Raw genomic sequence first — 17,119 nt, 5'->3', positions numbered from 1 at the left:
TTTCACAAGTTACTGAAATGCTTTGGACACTTCCTTGGTGCTGTCGAGTTCCCTAGCAACACTGGATAACTCTCAGTGCTTATTTCTTTATCTGAAACTAATGGTTTAAATGCTGAGGTGACATCTTCTGAAACGCACAAACATTCTAATGGGTTTAGGAAATTTGATTGTTTGAAATCAATAGAGTCTTGTGTTTTCAGAATAACTTTGGATTATCTCATATTTTCTGTAGTATAGAACTGTCCTTGGAGATGGCTCTACAGACAAGCCAATTCTGTTAGTGAGGAAGCATTGCGTTAACAAAAACACCAGATTTACAGCACTGTAAACAGTTTCATAACTGTTTTTGTTTTATTTGGATAACACAAACTGATCGGTATTAGTGGGGTTCAGACTGTTCCTAGGAGTGGAATGAAGAAAGGTAGTTAATTTCAGGAAAAACTCCAGAAAAAGTCTCCACTTTCACCTTTTAAATTCTATTGTCTCTTTTGTACTCAAAGAACTCCTTTTACATTAACAGTGTGGTTTCATGCAGAGCTGTTAAAATGGAGTAGCTTTTTTTTTTTTTTTTGTAGGAGTATCTTTAATTGAATGTAAATACCAAGTTTCATTTAGTCAAGGTTCCTAAGAAAATTCTTCATTAAGCTGGGTATTCTGACCTCTGAGAACTTTTTCCCCTGGTCTGCATAGATAATGGAAATTAATCTGAGTGCCTTTTTAATAAAGCAAAAAAAAATCTTAATATAGCAGCATATTTTCATAATTATCCATCTGAGATGTTGGCTGTCTAGATTAAAACTAATAGCTACTGCAGTTTGGCGTTATGCTATTGTATGGAAATTTTCAACAACTGTCTTTTACTATAGTGTGGTATAATAAAATGCATGTAGTTCTTTTGATTAGATTGTTAGAATATCTAAAATGTATTCCAAAGAGAACTTTTAAAATCACGGTCAGTGTGATTTCACAGTATGTAATATTACTGTTTTTTTGAAGTGTAAGTCATACTTCTAAATATACAGAAGTAATTTTATTAGTTATCTTTTTCCATCTATATTAAAGTTTGGATTAATCCTTGTGAATCCGTATCACCGGTTTCAACAGTATGGTAATTGTTTGCATTTAATAACATCCCCCCTTTTTTTTTTCTTCTTTCAGAACGTTGCTACATATAAACTTCTTGGCACCTCTAGTTATGGTTCTTCTGTGGGTAAAACCAATCACTAAGGACTACATTATGAACCCGCCTTTGGGCAAAGAGAGCATACCTTTGTAAGATTCCCTTTAAAAATTCTTTCTGGGGTTTTGAGGACAAAGCCGTAAGTCTAAGTAGTGCCCTGTGAAAGTTTTAGCAACGTGAAAGACTAAAAATTGAATAGCATCCTTCATTAAAGGTATTGTGGAAGTTACAGCTGAGCTCTAAAAGGCTTCTGTTGTATTAGAAGAATGAGTCACGGTGTTGAATGCTAAGGTGGTGGTTCTGAAAGAGCTGCTATCTTCTCACATCTCTTTGGTAGAGTAAGGGGTTGTGCTTTATAGGGCTGAAATACCGCCTAGGGTTGTACTCTGACAAGGTATCTAAGGCATCTGAAGTACACATTTGATGTATGGAACTGTGCATCTCAAAGCCTGCAGTTACCTGAAAGAGTTGCTTTTAGCATCCTGTCTTCATACTCAAATGCAAGCACTTAAGAGCTGTTACTGTTTACAAACAGATGGATACTAATTTGGATCTAATGTTGTAAAAGGGCTACTAAGAAGTAACAGTAAAGAGATAATCAGGGGTGGGAGTGAATATTACTTGTACACAATCTTCGTAACTGTGGACTGTGCATTAAGTATTTTTGACAATATGCTTGAAGCTTTCTTTATGGAAGATACGAGCAAATAACTCTGCAGCAATAGGTGACCTTTGGAAAACAGTATTACCCTTTTTTTAATCTACAGAATGTCAGAAGATACATTTGACACCATGAGGTTGTGGATTATAATCCTGTTGTGTGCTTTGCGGTTGGCTATGATGCGCAGTCATTTGCAGGCCTATCTGAATCTAGCCCAGAAAAGCGTGGATCAGATGAAAAAGGAAGCTGGCAGAATAAGTACAGTTGATTTACAAAAAATGGTAAGTGTAGTGGGACTATGGTTACATATTCGGAGAGATTGCTCTGGTCAGATTCTGTTTTTTCTGTTTGTTGTGTCGTATTTTCATTCAGCTTTAGCTCTGGTGCCTAGACTATATTTCCTATCAGAAAAACACTGTTACTGAGAAATTCTGTAAACCAAAATATGGAGAGATGTGTGATCTATTTTATGCAAACACGTTGTCTTAAGCTATTCATCCGTTGTTGGAAGATACCTCTTCATGAAGTGTCCTTTACAATACTGTGGCAAGCATTTTGCTTCTTGGTGTATTCCTGTTCAGCATGAGAATAACCTGGGGAGTGAGTGCACAGAATGTGTGGCGATTTGTTGCTACAATATAAGGGGAGGAAGACGGGGACAGTCTGGTTTAGATAGAAGGGCAAAATACTGTTACCTAGTTCAAACTGTGATTTTTAAATTGCAGCAAAATTTAAGATAGGATAGTTATATTTCAGGATTAAATAAGACACATTCAGTTCTGTAAGGCCACCCTGAAATGTACTAGCCTAGCTACAAAATTGCCTGTCTTGATACTGTTGCAAGTAATACAAAAGATGGGATTTTTTAAAGAAAAATAATAAAATAAACCATCAATGAATTAAGAAGGTAGAATTTGTAAGCTGTTACATGCTGCCTGCGAAGTAAACTTTAGATTTCTAGTGTTGCGTGATAGTGCTGCCTGAGGATCTTGCTGAATTGGGGTTTTATTCCGGGAGGAATATGTCATAAGACAAAGACTGTTCTTTTAGGGTCGTCACTGTTACCTATAATCCTGTCCTTGTCTCTACCAAATATCCTACGGTCATAAGAAGATGGAGTTTTTCAGATTTTTAGTTAAAAACAAAGTGACCAGTATTTGGCTTCAGAGGAACAGTTAGGAAATAGAGGTAGCAACAATTGGTTATGACAGAACTGTATGACAGAAGGCTGTCGTGAATGCACAGCTTTAGTTTTGGGAGCTTTAGTCCTATCCACAAAACAATAATGTCTTCTGTACATGGTGTTTCTTAAGTCTGTTTATCCAATACGTCTGTGTCTTCTTTTTATGAAGCCCGTGGCTACTAAATAAAGTTCTGTCTTGTTTTATTAGCCATGTTTGCTTTCTCTTCTCCTGTAATTCTTGCTAGTAGTCTTTTCTACGTGTCTTACAGCAGTGATCATTACTTTTTTTTAATCATATTCCATCAGATATCTTACAGTATTTCTCATGATTCTTCTGTCAGTGTTTTACTGTATTCTCATGTTAGTTTTTTGATGCTTGCTCATGTCAGAGCCCTTTGAGGTTTTGATGTGTTTCCAAAAATGTAAGATCTACTGTTGTGGTTTAACCCGGCTGGCAGCTAAACACCACACAGCCGTTCACTCACCCTCCCCCCTCCCTCTCTGGGATGGGGGAGAGAAACGGGAAAAGTGAAGCCTGTGAGTTGAGATAAAGACAGTTTATTAAGACAGGAAAATAATAATAACAATAATAATAATAATAGTGATAATGGTAATAGTATTAACAATAATAATGTGTAAGAAAACAAGTGATGCACAATGCAATTGCTCACCACCCGCTGACCGATGCCCAGCCTATTCCCGAGCAGCCGGCCCCCCCACCCCGGCCAGCCACCCCTATATATTGTTTAGCATGACGTCAGATGGTATGGAATACCCCTTTGGCCAGTTTGGGTCAGCTGTCCTGGGTCTGTCCCCTCCCAGCTCCTGCTGCACCCCCAGCCTGCTCGCTGGCAGGACAGAGCAAGAAGCCGAAAAGTCCTTGGCCTGGTGTAAACACTGCTCTGCAACAATTAAAACATCAGCATGTTATCAGCGCTCTTCTCATCCTAATCCAAAACATAGCACCCTACCAGCTACTATGAGCTACTTAACTCTGTCCTAACTGGAACCAGGACATCTACCTTCATCTTTTTTGCCACCCTGTATTCTATTCTTTTCTAAAATCCGGTTAGCTTTATTTCATTGATCGCTTGCTATCGATTTTATGACTTTTTCCCTTCTTTATTTGATCTAGTCTTTTAGGTCAATAGCTTATATAAAATATGCAATGCAACAATCTAAAGAAATAAGGAGCAGGGTGTAGGAATAACCTCAGTGGGTTTCAAAGAGCCATAATGTATATCTGAAAGAAATTCCATTTAAATGCTTTGTTATTGATCATCTACTAATGACAAGTCCTCTTGTCATTGTTTTTAAAACTAGAAGAACTTGCATTTGAAAAGAAACTGCAACGATAACCAAATTTTCATTTACTTTTGATGAAGCCTTGGACTGACTACTACTTCATTCGTATAGCAGGATTTAGTCTGTAAATCACTAGGGACTTCAAAAATTAACCATATATTTAGTTTTGATTGTTGTATATTGAAATAGGAGTCTTTGAACAGTAATATGCAGTGCTCATAGGCAAAATTGTTTCTGTTAGTTTTAACAGAACATATGCTTTTAGTTATTTCCTTTCAGAGTGCCTTCTCAGGATTTGATGTATCCTGAAACAGGAGTTCATCAGCTAGGGATTTCTTTGTTAGGTCTTTTGAAGATAATACGTCACATACTGAAATAAGCTAGAAAACTTTTATGACAGCATTTATGCATAAGCGTTGTTTTTTAATAAATTGCTTGTTTTTCCTGAATGTGTTCATAAAGGGTTGGTCTGATCACCCAGAACTCACCAATAACTTTTTTTTTCCCAGGTGGCTCGGGTATTCTATTATCTTTGTGTAATTGCACTGCAGTATGTTGCACCATTGGTGATGCTCCTTCACACAACTCTGCTTCTGAAAACACTAGGTAGGCAAAATTTGATGAACAAAAGTGTGTTCTGTCCTCTACAGGGCTTTTGTATTTTCAGTTTACTGTGGAGAGTTAGATTGTTTGGGTACTTGTAATCCAGAAACAGGTTGTGGTTTCCAGCCATTTAAAATTTTCTGATATGTGACTGTTAAGCTGTCCTCTTCTCTTCCAGTTTTTGACATCTGTCAATGATACGCTAATTTGTTTATTTCTGAAAAAAATGTGTAATACAACAAAGTAAGCTGTTTATTTCCATTGAAATATTCATCTTTTTCAAAGTATTTTGAATGAGCTATATAAAACACTGTTGATTTTAATTTTATGAATGTATGTTAAAGGCTTTTTTTCCAGTTCTACAATCGTCAGCAGTTTTTTTGAAAAGAAAATGTGAGATATAGAGTTCATTTTATTTCTGGGATATCTGATGTCACTGTGTTTCTTATGAGGGATATCTTTCACAGCTTGCAATGCAATCATGGCAATCTTCGCAAAATGTCAACAGAGATAGACTTTATTAGGCTGCAGTTCATCCCATCTTGAAGCAGACATCTACATATGGTAGGATTAATCATACCCAGCACTGACAGGGGTCCCAAGGCAACTGTTTCAGATGTAGATGTTAGGATGTGAAAATGTGGGATAAATCCTACCCTAATAGCTTACTAGTATGGAAGTAATAGCTTACTAGATCAGGAAGTCATGTGGATGAATACAGTTAGTATTTACTTAATTATAATTATTTTGTTTGTGTAGAAACATATTTAAGATGATGTATAGAGTGATACAATTAGAGGAGAACTTAAATGTAATTCTACAAAAATTCGTTACTCATTTCTTTTTAACAGGTAATTATTCTTGGGGCATCTACCCGGAACTGAATTCCGACACTCCAGTAGAAAACAATCTGCTTCCCAATTCAGTTTATTCTGAGTCTCCACCCGCTGATGGAAAGATGAAAGTAACTGTAGTACAAATAACAATGGCTTTGGGAAGCCTAAAGAATATTTTCACTCCTCTCCTGTTCCGGGGACTCCTGTCTTTCCTTACCTGGTGGGTTGCTGCTTGTCTCTTTTCTACAAGCCTTTTTGGGCTTTTCTATCACCAGTACCTGACTGTGGCATGAACAGATCAACTGATAACTACAACGTCAAATTCTAGATACAAACCCAGGTACCCAAGAGGAGATGAAGATAAAAGAAGAAAGCTATATATGAAGAGAAAACATATCAGATTTTTTTTTTAAAACTCTTCGTCTGTGTTCTCAGGGTGAATATTCTTAAAATGTTTAAAATTACAACTGGGTTTGTTATTTTTGTTACCGAGATGGTAGGTAACTAATTCAATTATAGTAACAAGACTGACATTATTGTGTGGCAGGTGTTGGTGGCATGCTGAAAAGATACAACCTCTTTGTATCTTGGTTTCCATTGAGAAGATGTCACCCTCAACAGTTTGTGTTTTAAGAATCAGCTGTCAGTGACTGAACTGTGTAAGTAGGCACTGGTTATGCTGATGATGGCTGCCTATTCAGTTAAACCTTGAAACTGAGCCATACAATGGAATATGAAAGGGGATTTAAAAAAGTTCTGTTGGATAGCTGTTGATCACTTTTCTCCATGAAAAATGAAATAATCCAACAGGACAACAGAGATACTGTATATTACAGTAAGAAAAGTTGTATAAAATTTAAATTTAACATAAGATAAACGAGTGGACCTGGCAGGTATTGCTGCCTAAATATTATGCAGAAATGCTTGCACAGTGAGAGGGGAATTATTAAAAAAAATATATATATATATATATATAAAAAAAAAAAATACAGTCCCTGCAGTCATTTTGAAGTAATGGCCATCTGTATTGGTGCTAATATTGATCCACAGATTCCATTTGGATCTTTTAAATTTCTTCTTTTTAGGTAATAGATAAATTCCATTGAATTCACAAAATAATAGACATAGATTAGTGACAGCATTTAAACATTTCAAAACAGTTTAATCCTGCTGACTAAGAGTGTATGTATCTGTAATGTACATATAAATATATATTATATATCAAATATATAATATATATGAAGTTACAAAATACGGAATCTTTATTTTAAATTGCTGAATGTATATTACAAGGCCATGGGAGAGGTATACATGTGTATCTAGTTAATTCAAGATCCCATTTGAAATGAAAATTAAATTTGTTGAAAGTTCAGTTGAAAGGGCTATTTGATTTTGGTGCCTCTACAAAGGTACTTAGCTATACTAAAGAACTTAAGCTATTTTGCAAGAAAAGATCAACTTCAACTGTTAATGTTAAAATACCAGCTCTGTCAGATTGTCTCCTTTAGCCAGTGTAATCTGTGTTAACTTGGCCGTATGGTAACAAATAATATCTCTCAGAAATAATATTTTTCTGTGTAATAAACAGTTATTGTAAGGAGGAGCAAAGCATTAACTTTAAAAGTTTTGCTTCAGTGGAGGGTTAGACCCTACATATCAAACTGTTGTGAAACAATGAATTACAATGTTTTAGATGTTTTGTGTAGTTGGAGAACAAAAATGGGGATTCATATGTAGTAGCTTTTTTAAAATGTTAATATTACACTGCAGAGTTCAGTGCTTTTTTTTTTTTTTCAACTAATACTGGCTACTTTTCTGTTACTGTTCTTTTTCTCTTGAATTTGTGCTTTGGCATATAAGCATTTATAAATGGAAAAGCTTAAATATTTAATATGTTGCAAACCTGCCATATGGGAAAGCAGACTGTCCATGAATGCAGAAAATTCAGAATTTAAGCTGGTGATAAATCGTCTTGCTATGTTGAATGCCTTTTAAGTTATTTATTAGTTTATTAAATTGCATTTACTGATACTAGGAGAAGATTTGTGTACACCAGCTAGTACCTACTGCATGCATTTGGGATGTCTTGAAACACCTTGCATGATTCAAACGGTTTCATTGCAGTGTAGTATTTCAGTGCTATTGGTGCTGCAAGCTTTGTTTTTTCACACCGACCTTTCATAATTAACAGGGACAAAGACTCAACTGTGTGAATTAACCTAAAAAATATTTGACTTCATAGGTTCAGGTCTTGAAACACTCCTAGGAAATGTCATTCAGATGAATAGAATAACAAATTTTAGCACTGGGGGAAGTATTGTATCTGTTAGTTCAAGATATATCATTAATATGAAAATTAGTAAGGTCAGCTTTTTAATTTATAGGTAGGCATCCAATATTGATGTTTTATTCTGGAGAATACTTAAACAATACAGTGCAGTTTGATTCTGATTGTGAACTTGGTCCAAAAAGCTCACTACGTGGATGAGATGTATCCTATTGCTGCAATCTGAAGGACAGGAATGAAATTCCAATACTGGAGCAGACTTAAAAATAACGTTAGATAACAGTTTCCTTTGGCATAGCTACATATTTTGAAAGCTTGTAGTTTGTAAAAGTGAACTGTAATTATATCAGCAGAGCTTTTGATGAGGAAGCACACTGTCTTACTCTTCAGGTGTCGCACAGATCACATGGAAAATATGCACTTGGATGTTGCTAGCATTAAAATCAGCACTTCTGTCCCTTCTTCCACATTTTGTTGTTCCACAGAACAGGATGGACGACCTTCTGGTCAGCAATTTAATCCGAATGGGAGGTGGTCTTTCTTTGGTTTCACTTAATCATTACGTAGGTCTAGGAGGTTTACTAAAAACTAACATACAGCAATAAACATCTTTGAAATGTGACAGTGAAGCTAGAGGGAGTATATTGCCATAGTTGTGAGCAGTGCATTTTACAACTACCTGATATGCTCAAAAATGACTTTTAAAGTAAAACAGCAGCCTTGATAGTCCTTACTTCCATGAATATTATTTGAGCCTCCAAGCAGTATCTGCTCACTTGTTCAGGAAGCTCTTTTAAATCAGCAACTGGCAAATGCTTCCTCCAGTCCCTACACCCCCTCCCTGGAGAGCTTTATCAGCAGCTTGGGGTTAAAAAAGCAGCTTACAGAAATGGAAAAGCAAGTAAAACCTGTCAGAGAGGTTAGTTTTTATTCAGGATTCTTAAATACTTGCTTTTTCCTCACTGTCTACTACATTTCTGAGAGATTTTAGAAGGAAAGATTCTTCTGACAAAGAGTCAACGTGTTTTTTTTTTCTTCTTCCTTTTTCCTGAATTCAGAACTCCTTTTATCACTCCAGTACTGTGACTTGTTGGCCTGACACTTCTTTCCTTCGATCCACAGCTTTTTCCTACATTAACCTACACAGAAATGACATAGCTAGATTAGTTAATGTTGTTTGTATTTTGATTTTTTATTCTTTTGGTTTGGTTTTAAGTTTATTTATCATTGCAGGATAAGTCCCTTTAAATAGTTTAAATAACTCCAAAGTCCAGCTGAAATACAAACTTGCTATCAGTTGGTTAAACACTGCGCTTCTGTGATGGAAATCCCTTTAGACAAAGTTAGGATAGTGCTAAATCCAGGTCTTCCAGCAAGATTCAGGGAAACCCAAGTGTAACACTTGCTCTATTTCTGAGATTAGAGAAATTGATTAGGAAAAAGAGAGGACTGTAACAAGCCTGTTCTTCCACTTTGCAGGTGACATTCTCAGGCAGCACTTGACCTCCTTTGATACCTTCTCAAGCTTTAGGATTTTCTGGGTGTTGAAGGACCTGTGGCAAACTAATTTTTTTTTCCTCTTCCTTCATGTTGATTCTCTCGCAAGAGAATCAACAGCTAAAGTAATAATGGAGAAACAGGTATTATCAACACAAGAGAAAATCCTTGTACACACTGATGTGTTTTAGGAAATTAATTTCTATGGCAATTGCTCTTTCCCTTCTGTTAGTTGCAGATACTGGAAGACAAGTGAATAGAGGTGTATCCTTACCTGGATTGTAAAGTCAAACTCACCAACAAACAAAAGTGCCATCAACATACATCAGCACAGCAATTAGGTAGCATAATTTCAACGTATAGAATGGGTAGTGAGTACAGAGGTTTCAAGTAACTTCAATGAAATAATCACAAGTTTGTTTACTGTGCTGTAGCTAACTACAGCTAAATGGCAACAGAGGTCTTGGATTTAATGCATAGAAAATTTAAACTATCTTAAAACCTATAGAAATCTTACAGAAGGCCCTACAAGATTAAATGCCTTGTACATTTTTATTCTTAAAAAAACTATTCTTTTGAGCACTAGTTTGTTTTTTGTAGGAGATTTTGGATGGTTTTGAAAACTTATACTTTCAGTTTTGCCATTTGACACAATTTGTTTATGTTAGCCACAAAAAAATCATCCCACAGATAATTTTGTCCCTACAAAGTAACTAGAATGTTGTGGCTGTGACTGAAGAATTAAGTACACAGTAAAAATGGGAAATCATGAAGGGAAGTAAGGCCAGAGAAAATAGGATTTCTCTTGGAGAAATCTTTCTTTTATGGCTAAGCAAAATCTTAACAGCGGAGGGCAAAAGCAGGTCATTTGGATTTTAAGTGAAATACTAAAGGTAAATGTTTACCGTTATGAGTAAATAAGACTTTTTTTCCAGTACCTGCAGCCCAAGTCCTAAATCCCAAATGATGATTTAAGAACAATATTTTGACCTTGCTGTTAGTTGCTCAGAGCTTCTAGACAACAGGTATTGAAACCAAATAACCTGATCTAGCCGAGCAAGCTGATGCAGAGTAGTCAGTCTGTGCTGCAGAGTGATTTCGTGAAAGGTCTGCCATGCTTTCTGTCTTTGGCAGTGCACGTACTAAAATCGACAGTGTATCTAATCTTCATTCTCAATACTAGACAGAAGAGTTTTCACTCTGTGGAAGAGATAGTGAGACCAACATGTTATTTAAAGGCTGCTGTTATTGAAGTCCGTATATGCTGCACTTTTTCAGGTTTCTTGCTGTGGATTGCCTGGAAAGTTATGCTGTGCTGCACACTGTTTTGCATGCCAGTGTGTTTGTGTTTTTATTACTTTGGTTTCAGTGGCATTTTTAATGGAAATTATTTTTAATCCTGTTACCGTGGAACATCTTTGCATTTGTCATTAATACCAGTGCCTGCAACTAGAAGTCAAACACTTCTACACTCAATTTTTTTTTAAAACTTGGTGTCCAGGCTGGAGTGCTAACACATACACACTTTTATATTGATTTGTGGAATCCACCTGTAAATACCAAACTTTTTTCACATCATCACAACATCAATCCAGAATAAGGGAGGAAGTCCAGGTTGGCAGTATTTCAACATATTGTGACTCTGCTATTAAAACAAACAAACAAAAAACAACTAGGTTTTACAAGTAGCTTTTTACAAACTCTTTAGTAGTAGGTCGTTTTTATTTAATTTATTATGCTGATGAGTTTTTTTTTAAGCCTGGCTTAAAATATCTTCTGCTAAAGTCAGCCTTTGTTCTCTTTTCCTTTGTTCACTTTCTCTGTTCACAAATCAAATTTTGCTTCCCATGTATATTTTAATTTTCAAGAATGTATATTTAAAGTATTTTTGATAAAAAGCCAGGACAACAATAAACACTCCAAAAATTTTACTTCATAAGGTACAGTTCACACCCATGTCATGACATGATAACAAATGTTTTTAGTTTTCCCTGTCTTCAGTCATTCCTTTGTCCTGTTGTTAACATTCTACATGTTCTTAGTTTGTAAGGTTTTCTAGGAAGAATACATGGAGCAATATTTCGTAATAGTGATCTTAGGAAACTTTGTCTGATGTTTCAGTCATTCCATTTATGTGAGCCAATATTAATGTAAACATGCTATCAAATAATCTAAGCCTAAAAATTCTCATAGATAAACTTGTTACAGATTGCACAAGGAGCATCCTCCAAGTTGTAAATACTTTAAATTAATGTCTCTGTTGCTGGGACCAGACATAAATTCAGTGCTGTTGCTTTGTTAAGAGTCTTTAAGAAAAAAGCACATAATACTGCCTACACTACAACAAACCTCAGAGTAGAGGACTCCCCATCCTTCATTTCAGTATTTGCCAAATGGACAAGGCTCTGATATTATTTATGTACATTTTAGCTTCCTACGTATGCTAAATTACTGATACAAGGTGATTTTGATAGTTAGAGCTTTGTAAGTATTATGATTGGCATGCTTCACACTGAAGGTGGTATTAGATGACAGTTGCATTACATAGACCTCCTGACCAGTGTTGCATCACCTGCATCAAAACAAATAATTGCATTTGCTCTGTGCATTAGGGGTTCGTTGGGACTTACGGACAGGAGAGTGCAGCACAAGTTGGAAAAGCTGAAGAGTATTTGAGGTTTTGTTGGCTTTTTTCTTCCTTTCCTTTCCTTTTTTTTTTTTTTTTTGTTTAAAGTCAGTGTGGATAATACCTAGGTGCAATTACTACAAATAATAAACAGTGTACAGAAACATTGCATTCTTTTTGTGCACCATAGACTGAAGTGCCTAAACATGGGTGGTCTGTAAAAGGCATGCTTAAAATTTGTTGCATCTACTTTTCTGCTTATTTTGCTAAATAATAGAAGGTCAGCTTTTGGAAAGAAAATGCAAGGACTGCTAGTCCTAAAAAGGGGATATACTATAAAATTATTTCCATAAAGCTTTTGTTATGTAGAATGTCTGTGTGTTTGTAAACGTTATTAAACACTGGAGGCAAATAAGATTTTGTAGAAATCTTTTCCATTTGCATTACTTCAGTGATATTCTAACAGCTTTGCCTACCACCTGATTGGTAATGTAACACCCCACTGCCACGTATACATTATTTTCTTCCTTTTTTATGATTGAAGGAAGGGATGTGTGCGCAACTTTGAAACAGTATAACAAAAGTTTTTTAGTGACACCCTTGATATTGCTTACGCCCCAATTCTGCAGCAAACTTTGGCCAGGTAAGTAGTTCTGCCTGAGTTCAGAAAGACTGCACTGAGGTTCGCCACATCCTTGTGGATTTGGGGTACAGGGAGTACAAGAGAAGCTGCATTGTAACGTGGCTGTCTGGGACCGAGCAAAGAAAATGCACAAGTTATGTGTACCAATTTCACAGAGTGCTTTTGGGGTATAGAATAGCAAAGTCATCCTTACCTGTAAGCTAGTTCCCTGCCTCTGAGCGTGGTGAGCACTGAAGGTGAAACAAGACTAGTCATATTCAGCAGGCGGACAGGGGAAAGTGAAGGAACAGTAGGTGCCTATCCCTGAGTTAATTATGCACCCTAAATGTGAAGTGCTTGTAAACTGAAACGGTGTTACTGGTTTAAATCTACCAAAGGAAGCCTTCCTCCAAGGAAGCCTTATGAAACCATTTTGAGCTTTTAGCTCTAAAAAGTGGCTTTAGCAACCTATACTGTATGTAGTACACTGTTTGGGAACGCTTCCTCCAGTAAGTGTGCTAAATGCTTCCTTACACTGTGTGTAAGAAATTGTTGCTTATTATTTGACTGTGGAGCATTTACTAATCTGTCTTTACAAAGTCTTGTTTGGTAAGTCTTAGTATGTATGTGGCAGCATTTTATTAATGTCGAAATAGTAAGAATTGGTTTGTCATCTAAAAACCTAAATCCTTTAACATCAATAAATGCTGCTAAGTGAAAAAAGATTATACTTTCTTGTTCCCCTAGTCATTCTGGAGAGATGTTATATATATTTTTTTTAGTAATGCACACATTCATAAATTTGTATTTATGAGGTACTAGTGGTAATACCACAGCAAATCTAAGAGGAACTGTGATACCTGCTGTATATCAACTGCCCCATCAACTTGCTTGCATTTGTAAAGCATTGATCCATATGAGACATCTATTGTCTACTACAGTGATGCTGATATAGTATTTTAGTATCCCTACATGTACTCTGCATGTCTTGCATTTGTGGACTGTAGAAGGATAAATTGTTTTACAGTACTTACTCTAGATTTAAAAACCAAATCCATTATTTTATATAGTATTTCCCACATCCAAAATAGGACAATTTCTAAAGCCAAAGATCAATAAATGTTTATTGTCTTATCAGTGTGGTTTTTTCCTATTTTGATTAATACATCCCGTTCGTTATGAACTCGTACAAAATCTCCAGGTTTGATGAGAAACGTGGTAACCAAACTTTATCCACTCAGTTTCTGTACTAGCCTATATTATCTTTTTTAGAAATACTTGTGTTGATTGTTTCCCCCTCCGTGCTTGGGGTGCAGCAGAATAGTCACTTTTTTCCAGTATAGATACAGACTGGGGGTAAATTGCTATTCATATGATTAAGACAAAGAACCACTTACAGATTTTCTAAAACTATTATGGTCTTTTCTATTTGTGCCATCCTAATAGCGCTAAGAAGCAATAGGCCTAAAAAAGTGGTTAGTAACATTTTTTTATACATGATTTTTGGAATATTGATTTCGGTTATGCATGGCTTTTCTTTCTGGGCGCACACACATTGCTACACAGTAGATGGATGAAGCAAAAACTGCTCAGGTAGTTCAGCAGCACCAAACATCCTTGAGAAAACACTCTTCTTTAATCTACAAGCAAAACTGTATTTAAAAAACAAACGAACAAAACCACTTTGATTAAAAAGGAAAGTCTGGCTGCAGAGAAAGGAAAGTGCCGCACAGTCCCAAGGACGAGCGATAACCTTTCCTATTGAGCAAGGATATTTTTGTACTTTACAAGCATCAAAATACATTGCAGACTGTGAAAGCTTCTATCAGTTTCCCAAAGCCACATGTCTTATTAGCAATTTTGTAATATTGTCATGTATTATGGCCAGCAGCTTTGGAAAAGAGAAAAATTGGAACACCATCTTAATTTTGGGTTGGGAGTGGGGATTGAAAGTGTGTAAGATAACTGAGCTGTGGGACCTCCTCCTGAAAGTGATCAACCCATTACAGATAGTAGGGTGAGTTAAAATCACAGGAGGAAGGTAATGAGCTGTGGTGGGATTTGTTTAGTTTGGTTTTATTTGCACAAGCTGAGAACAGCATTCTCAGCCATTTGCTTTCTCCATGCAGCCTGAAGCTGTCTGCCTTGAGACTCTGCAGTCCCTTAAGCTTTGCAGTAGAATGGATGTTTAGTCTGGCTTGTATAAACTCAACAGTTCTTATAGTCTGTGATTCTATTTCAGACAGTGTATTGATTCTACTTTGCTACTTCAAGTTAATCAGCAGGTGTCAATGAAGGGTATGTGATTCTCAAGGTTTATTCCAGGCTAAGTTTCAGTGCCCTATGAAGTTTGTTGTATTTAACCTTCAAAAGGACTTCGGCATGAGCAAAATCAGATTATTTGAGCTGCTAACTCTACAGCATCTAATCTGTGTGTGCTATGACCACAATAAGTGCTCAAGTGGTGTATAGCTCAGGCAGCCAAGCAGTTGTCTGGAAAGTCCTTCCATTCATCGGCTAGACACAGCTCTGGGTCTCGTGAAGGCATGTGCTCTGCTCTTCTAGCTCCTCATCTGCTCGGCAGTAAGAAGCTCTCCCAAGTCTTGGCAGCACGTTCCTGCAGCAGGAGGGAACCTGTGGTTTCAAGCATTTGGTGAAGTCCTGCTTTTGAACCCAGAAGCAATCTGCAATCTATCTGCAACCTATCTGAAACCAAACTGATCCAAAGTGCCTTCAGCGAGGAAAGTGGGCAAAGCTGACTCCTGCTGTAAAGTGCAAGCATGCATCATGGACTGGTCATCACGGAACAGCTGGGGGACTGTACAACTCAATGAACTGTGCTGCAAGAGTTGTGTGGTGGAGGAAGGCCTGGAAGCATACACCAGCAGAGAGGGCAAAACTTTGAGTACCTGGCTGCTGCCAGCTGTTCTGGGCAGGATGGAGAAAGCAGTGAGGGAAGACCTTTCTGTTTCAAGTCAAATGCATGAAGAATTTTCAAAGAAGATGTAAAACAATTACTGTTGCTTTCCTGGTATGGCACGCTGTTGCCTGATGGACTGCATAAGGGACACAGCAGAGGCTGGGAGGAATGTTCTATGTAGACAAAGGGCAATGGCCACAGCAAGTGTGTCACTGATTGAAATGCTGCGGGTGTGTACAGCAGTTGTTTTCTGGATGTTATCTTGAAGAGTGGTTGCTAAAGCACTGTTTCTAAGACATTGTTACCATGTCACCTTCCCAGAGAAGGAGAGGGCCCTTTCCTTTCCCTGAGCCTCATTTATGGGCTATGTCTCATGTTAGAAAGTAATGTATTGTCCTTGCTCTGGAAGTGAGTGAACTCTTCAATATTTTGTGCCACTCATAGGAATTAAGTGTTTGAAGACATCTCTAAAGCACAGTTTGCTGAGGATTAGTGATTTTACTTCCTAGCTGTGCAGCATTGGTGGGGAAAGTCTGGGGAACAGGCTTCTTCTCCATTCTTGAAAAGTGGGGCCAAAGTCCAGTTCTGTCTCTCCTGATGGCTGAAAGGAAGATAAAACACCCTTCCTGAATTACGAAATTCACGTCACTCTGTATAACTAACACATGCCGAGTATTTCTTCGTATCTGTCAACTTTGAGCACGCTTTTTTCAATGAGGGCACAACTCACGTGGTTTACATTTTTATGGGTGCGTATGGTATGGTATGAATAGTCCTACACTCGTCAGAAATTAAAGAGAGGTAGGCTCTTAGTTGGGGTTAGATGTAGCTGATCCAGGAGCACAGGCGTCCAGTTACTTCCTGTTCACTTGGGAGATGCAGGGAGGAGGAGATAACTGCAAGCTTTGGCCCTGAAATCCTTCGCTTTCCTTGTCCCACACAGGCTGTTCACCCACAGGATGGCAGTGGCTGCGCCAGGTGCGGCCTGCACAAAGATGGAGGTGGGGCCTGGACGGGAAGCGCAGCTTTCAGGGAGCAGAGAGCTCTCTGCGGCGTGCAGGAGGAGGCCAAGGGGTTAAAACACCTCGCTGTGGAATAAAAACTCTTTCATCCTAGGGGAAGGATGGGAGCCAGAGACTGGAACCTGATGGTAGATAAATTATAACAGTAAACAGTGCTGTTTTAACAACATCACTACTTACGTCACGACCGGCAGAGGTCAATTCTCCACTGGGTTGTCTTCAGACAACCTCTGTGAGCTGCTGTGGGTGAGCAAGTTATTGCTTTCCATGCAGTGATAGCCAACAAAAGGTAAAGGAGATGGAGGACAGACAGTTAAAATGATGTTTGGTTTTCTTCTACAGATTGGGATTGCCACAGTGCATTGGCACTGCTGTAG

General features: G+C 37.4%; 1 protein-coding gene across 2 annotated transcripts in view; it reads left to right on the top strand.

The window, feature by feature from the left end:
• Positions 1-13,523, top strand: part of TMEM161B (transmembrane protein 161B) — a 42,549-nt gene extending 29,026 nt beyond the window's left edge. For both annotated transcript variants that reach the window (XM_083818203.1, XM_083818202.1), the window contains 4 exons: positions 1,159-1,272; positions 1,948-2,122; positions 4,839-4,935; positions 5,784-13,523. In XM_083818203.1, the coding sequence (XP_083674329.1) occupies positions 1,159-1,272; positions 1,948-2,122; positions 4,839-4,935; positions 5,784-6,061 (664 nt within the window). In that variant the 3' untranslated portion in view covers positions 6,062-13,523. The remainder of the gene's footprint in view (positions 1-1,158; positions 1,273-1,947; positions 2,123-4,838; positions 4,936-5,783) is intronic.
• Positions 13,524-17,119: the final 3,596 nt, after the last annotated feature.

This window comes from Anser anser (assembly GCF_964211835.1).
Source record: "Anser anser genome assembly, chromosome: Z".
Taxonomy (NCBI): domain Eukaryota; kingdom Metazoa; phylum Chordata; class Aves; order Anseriformes; family Anatidae; genus Anser; species Anser anser.
Note: the sequence above shows the minus strand (reverse complement) of the source record. Positions and strands in the feature narration are given on the sequence as shown.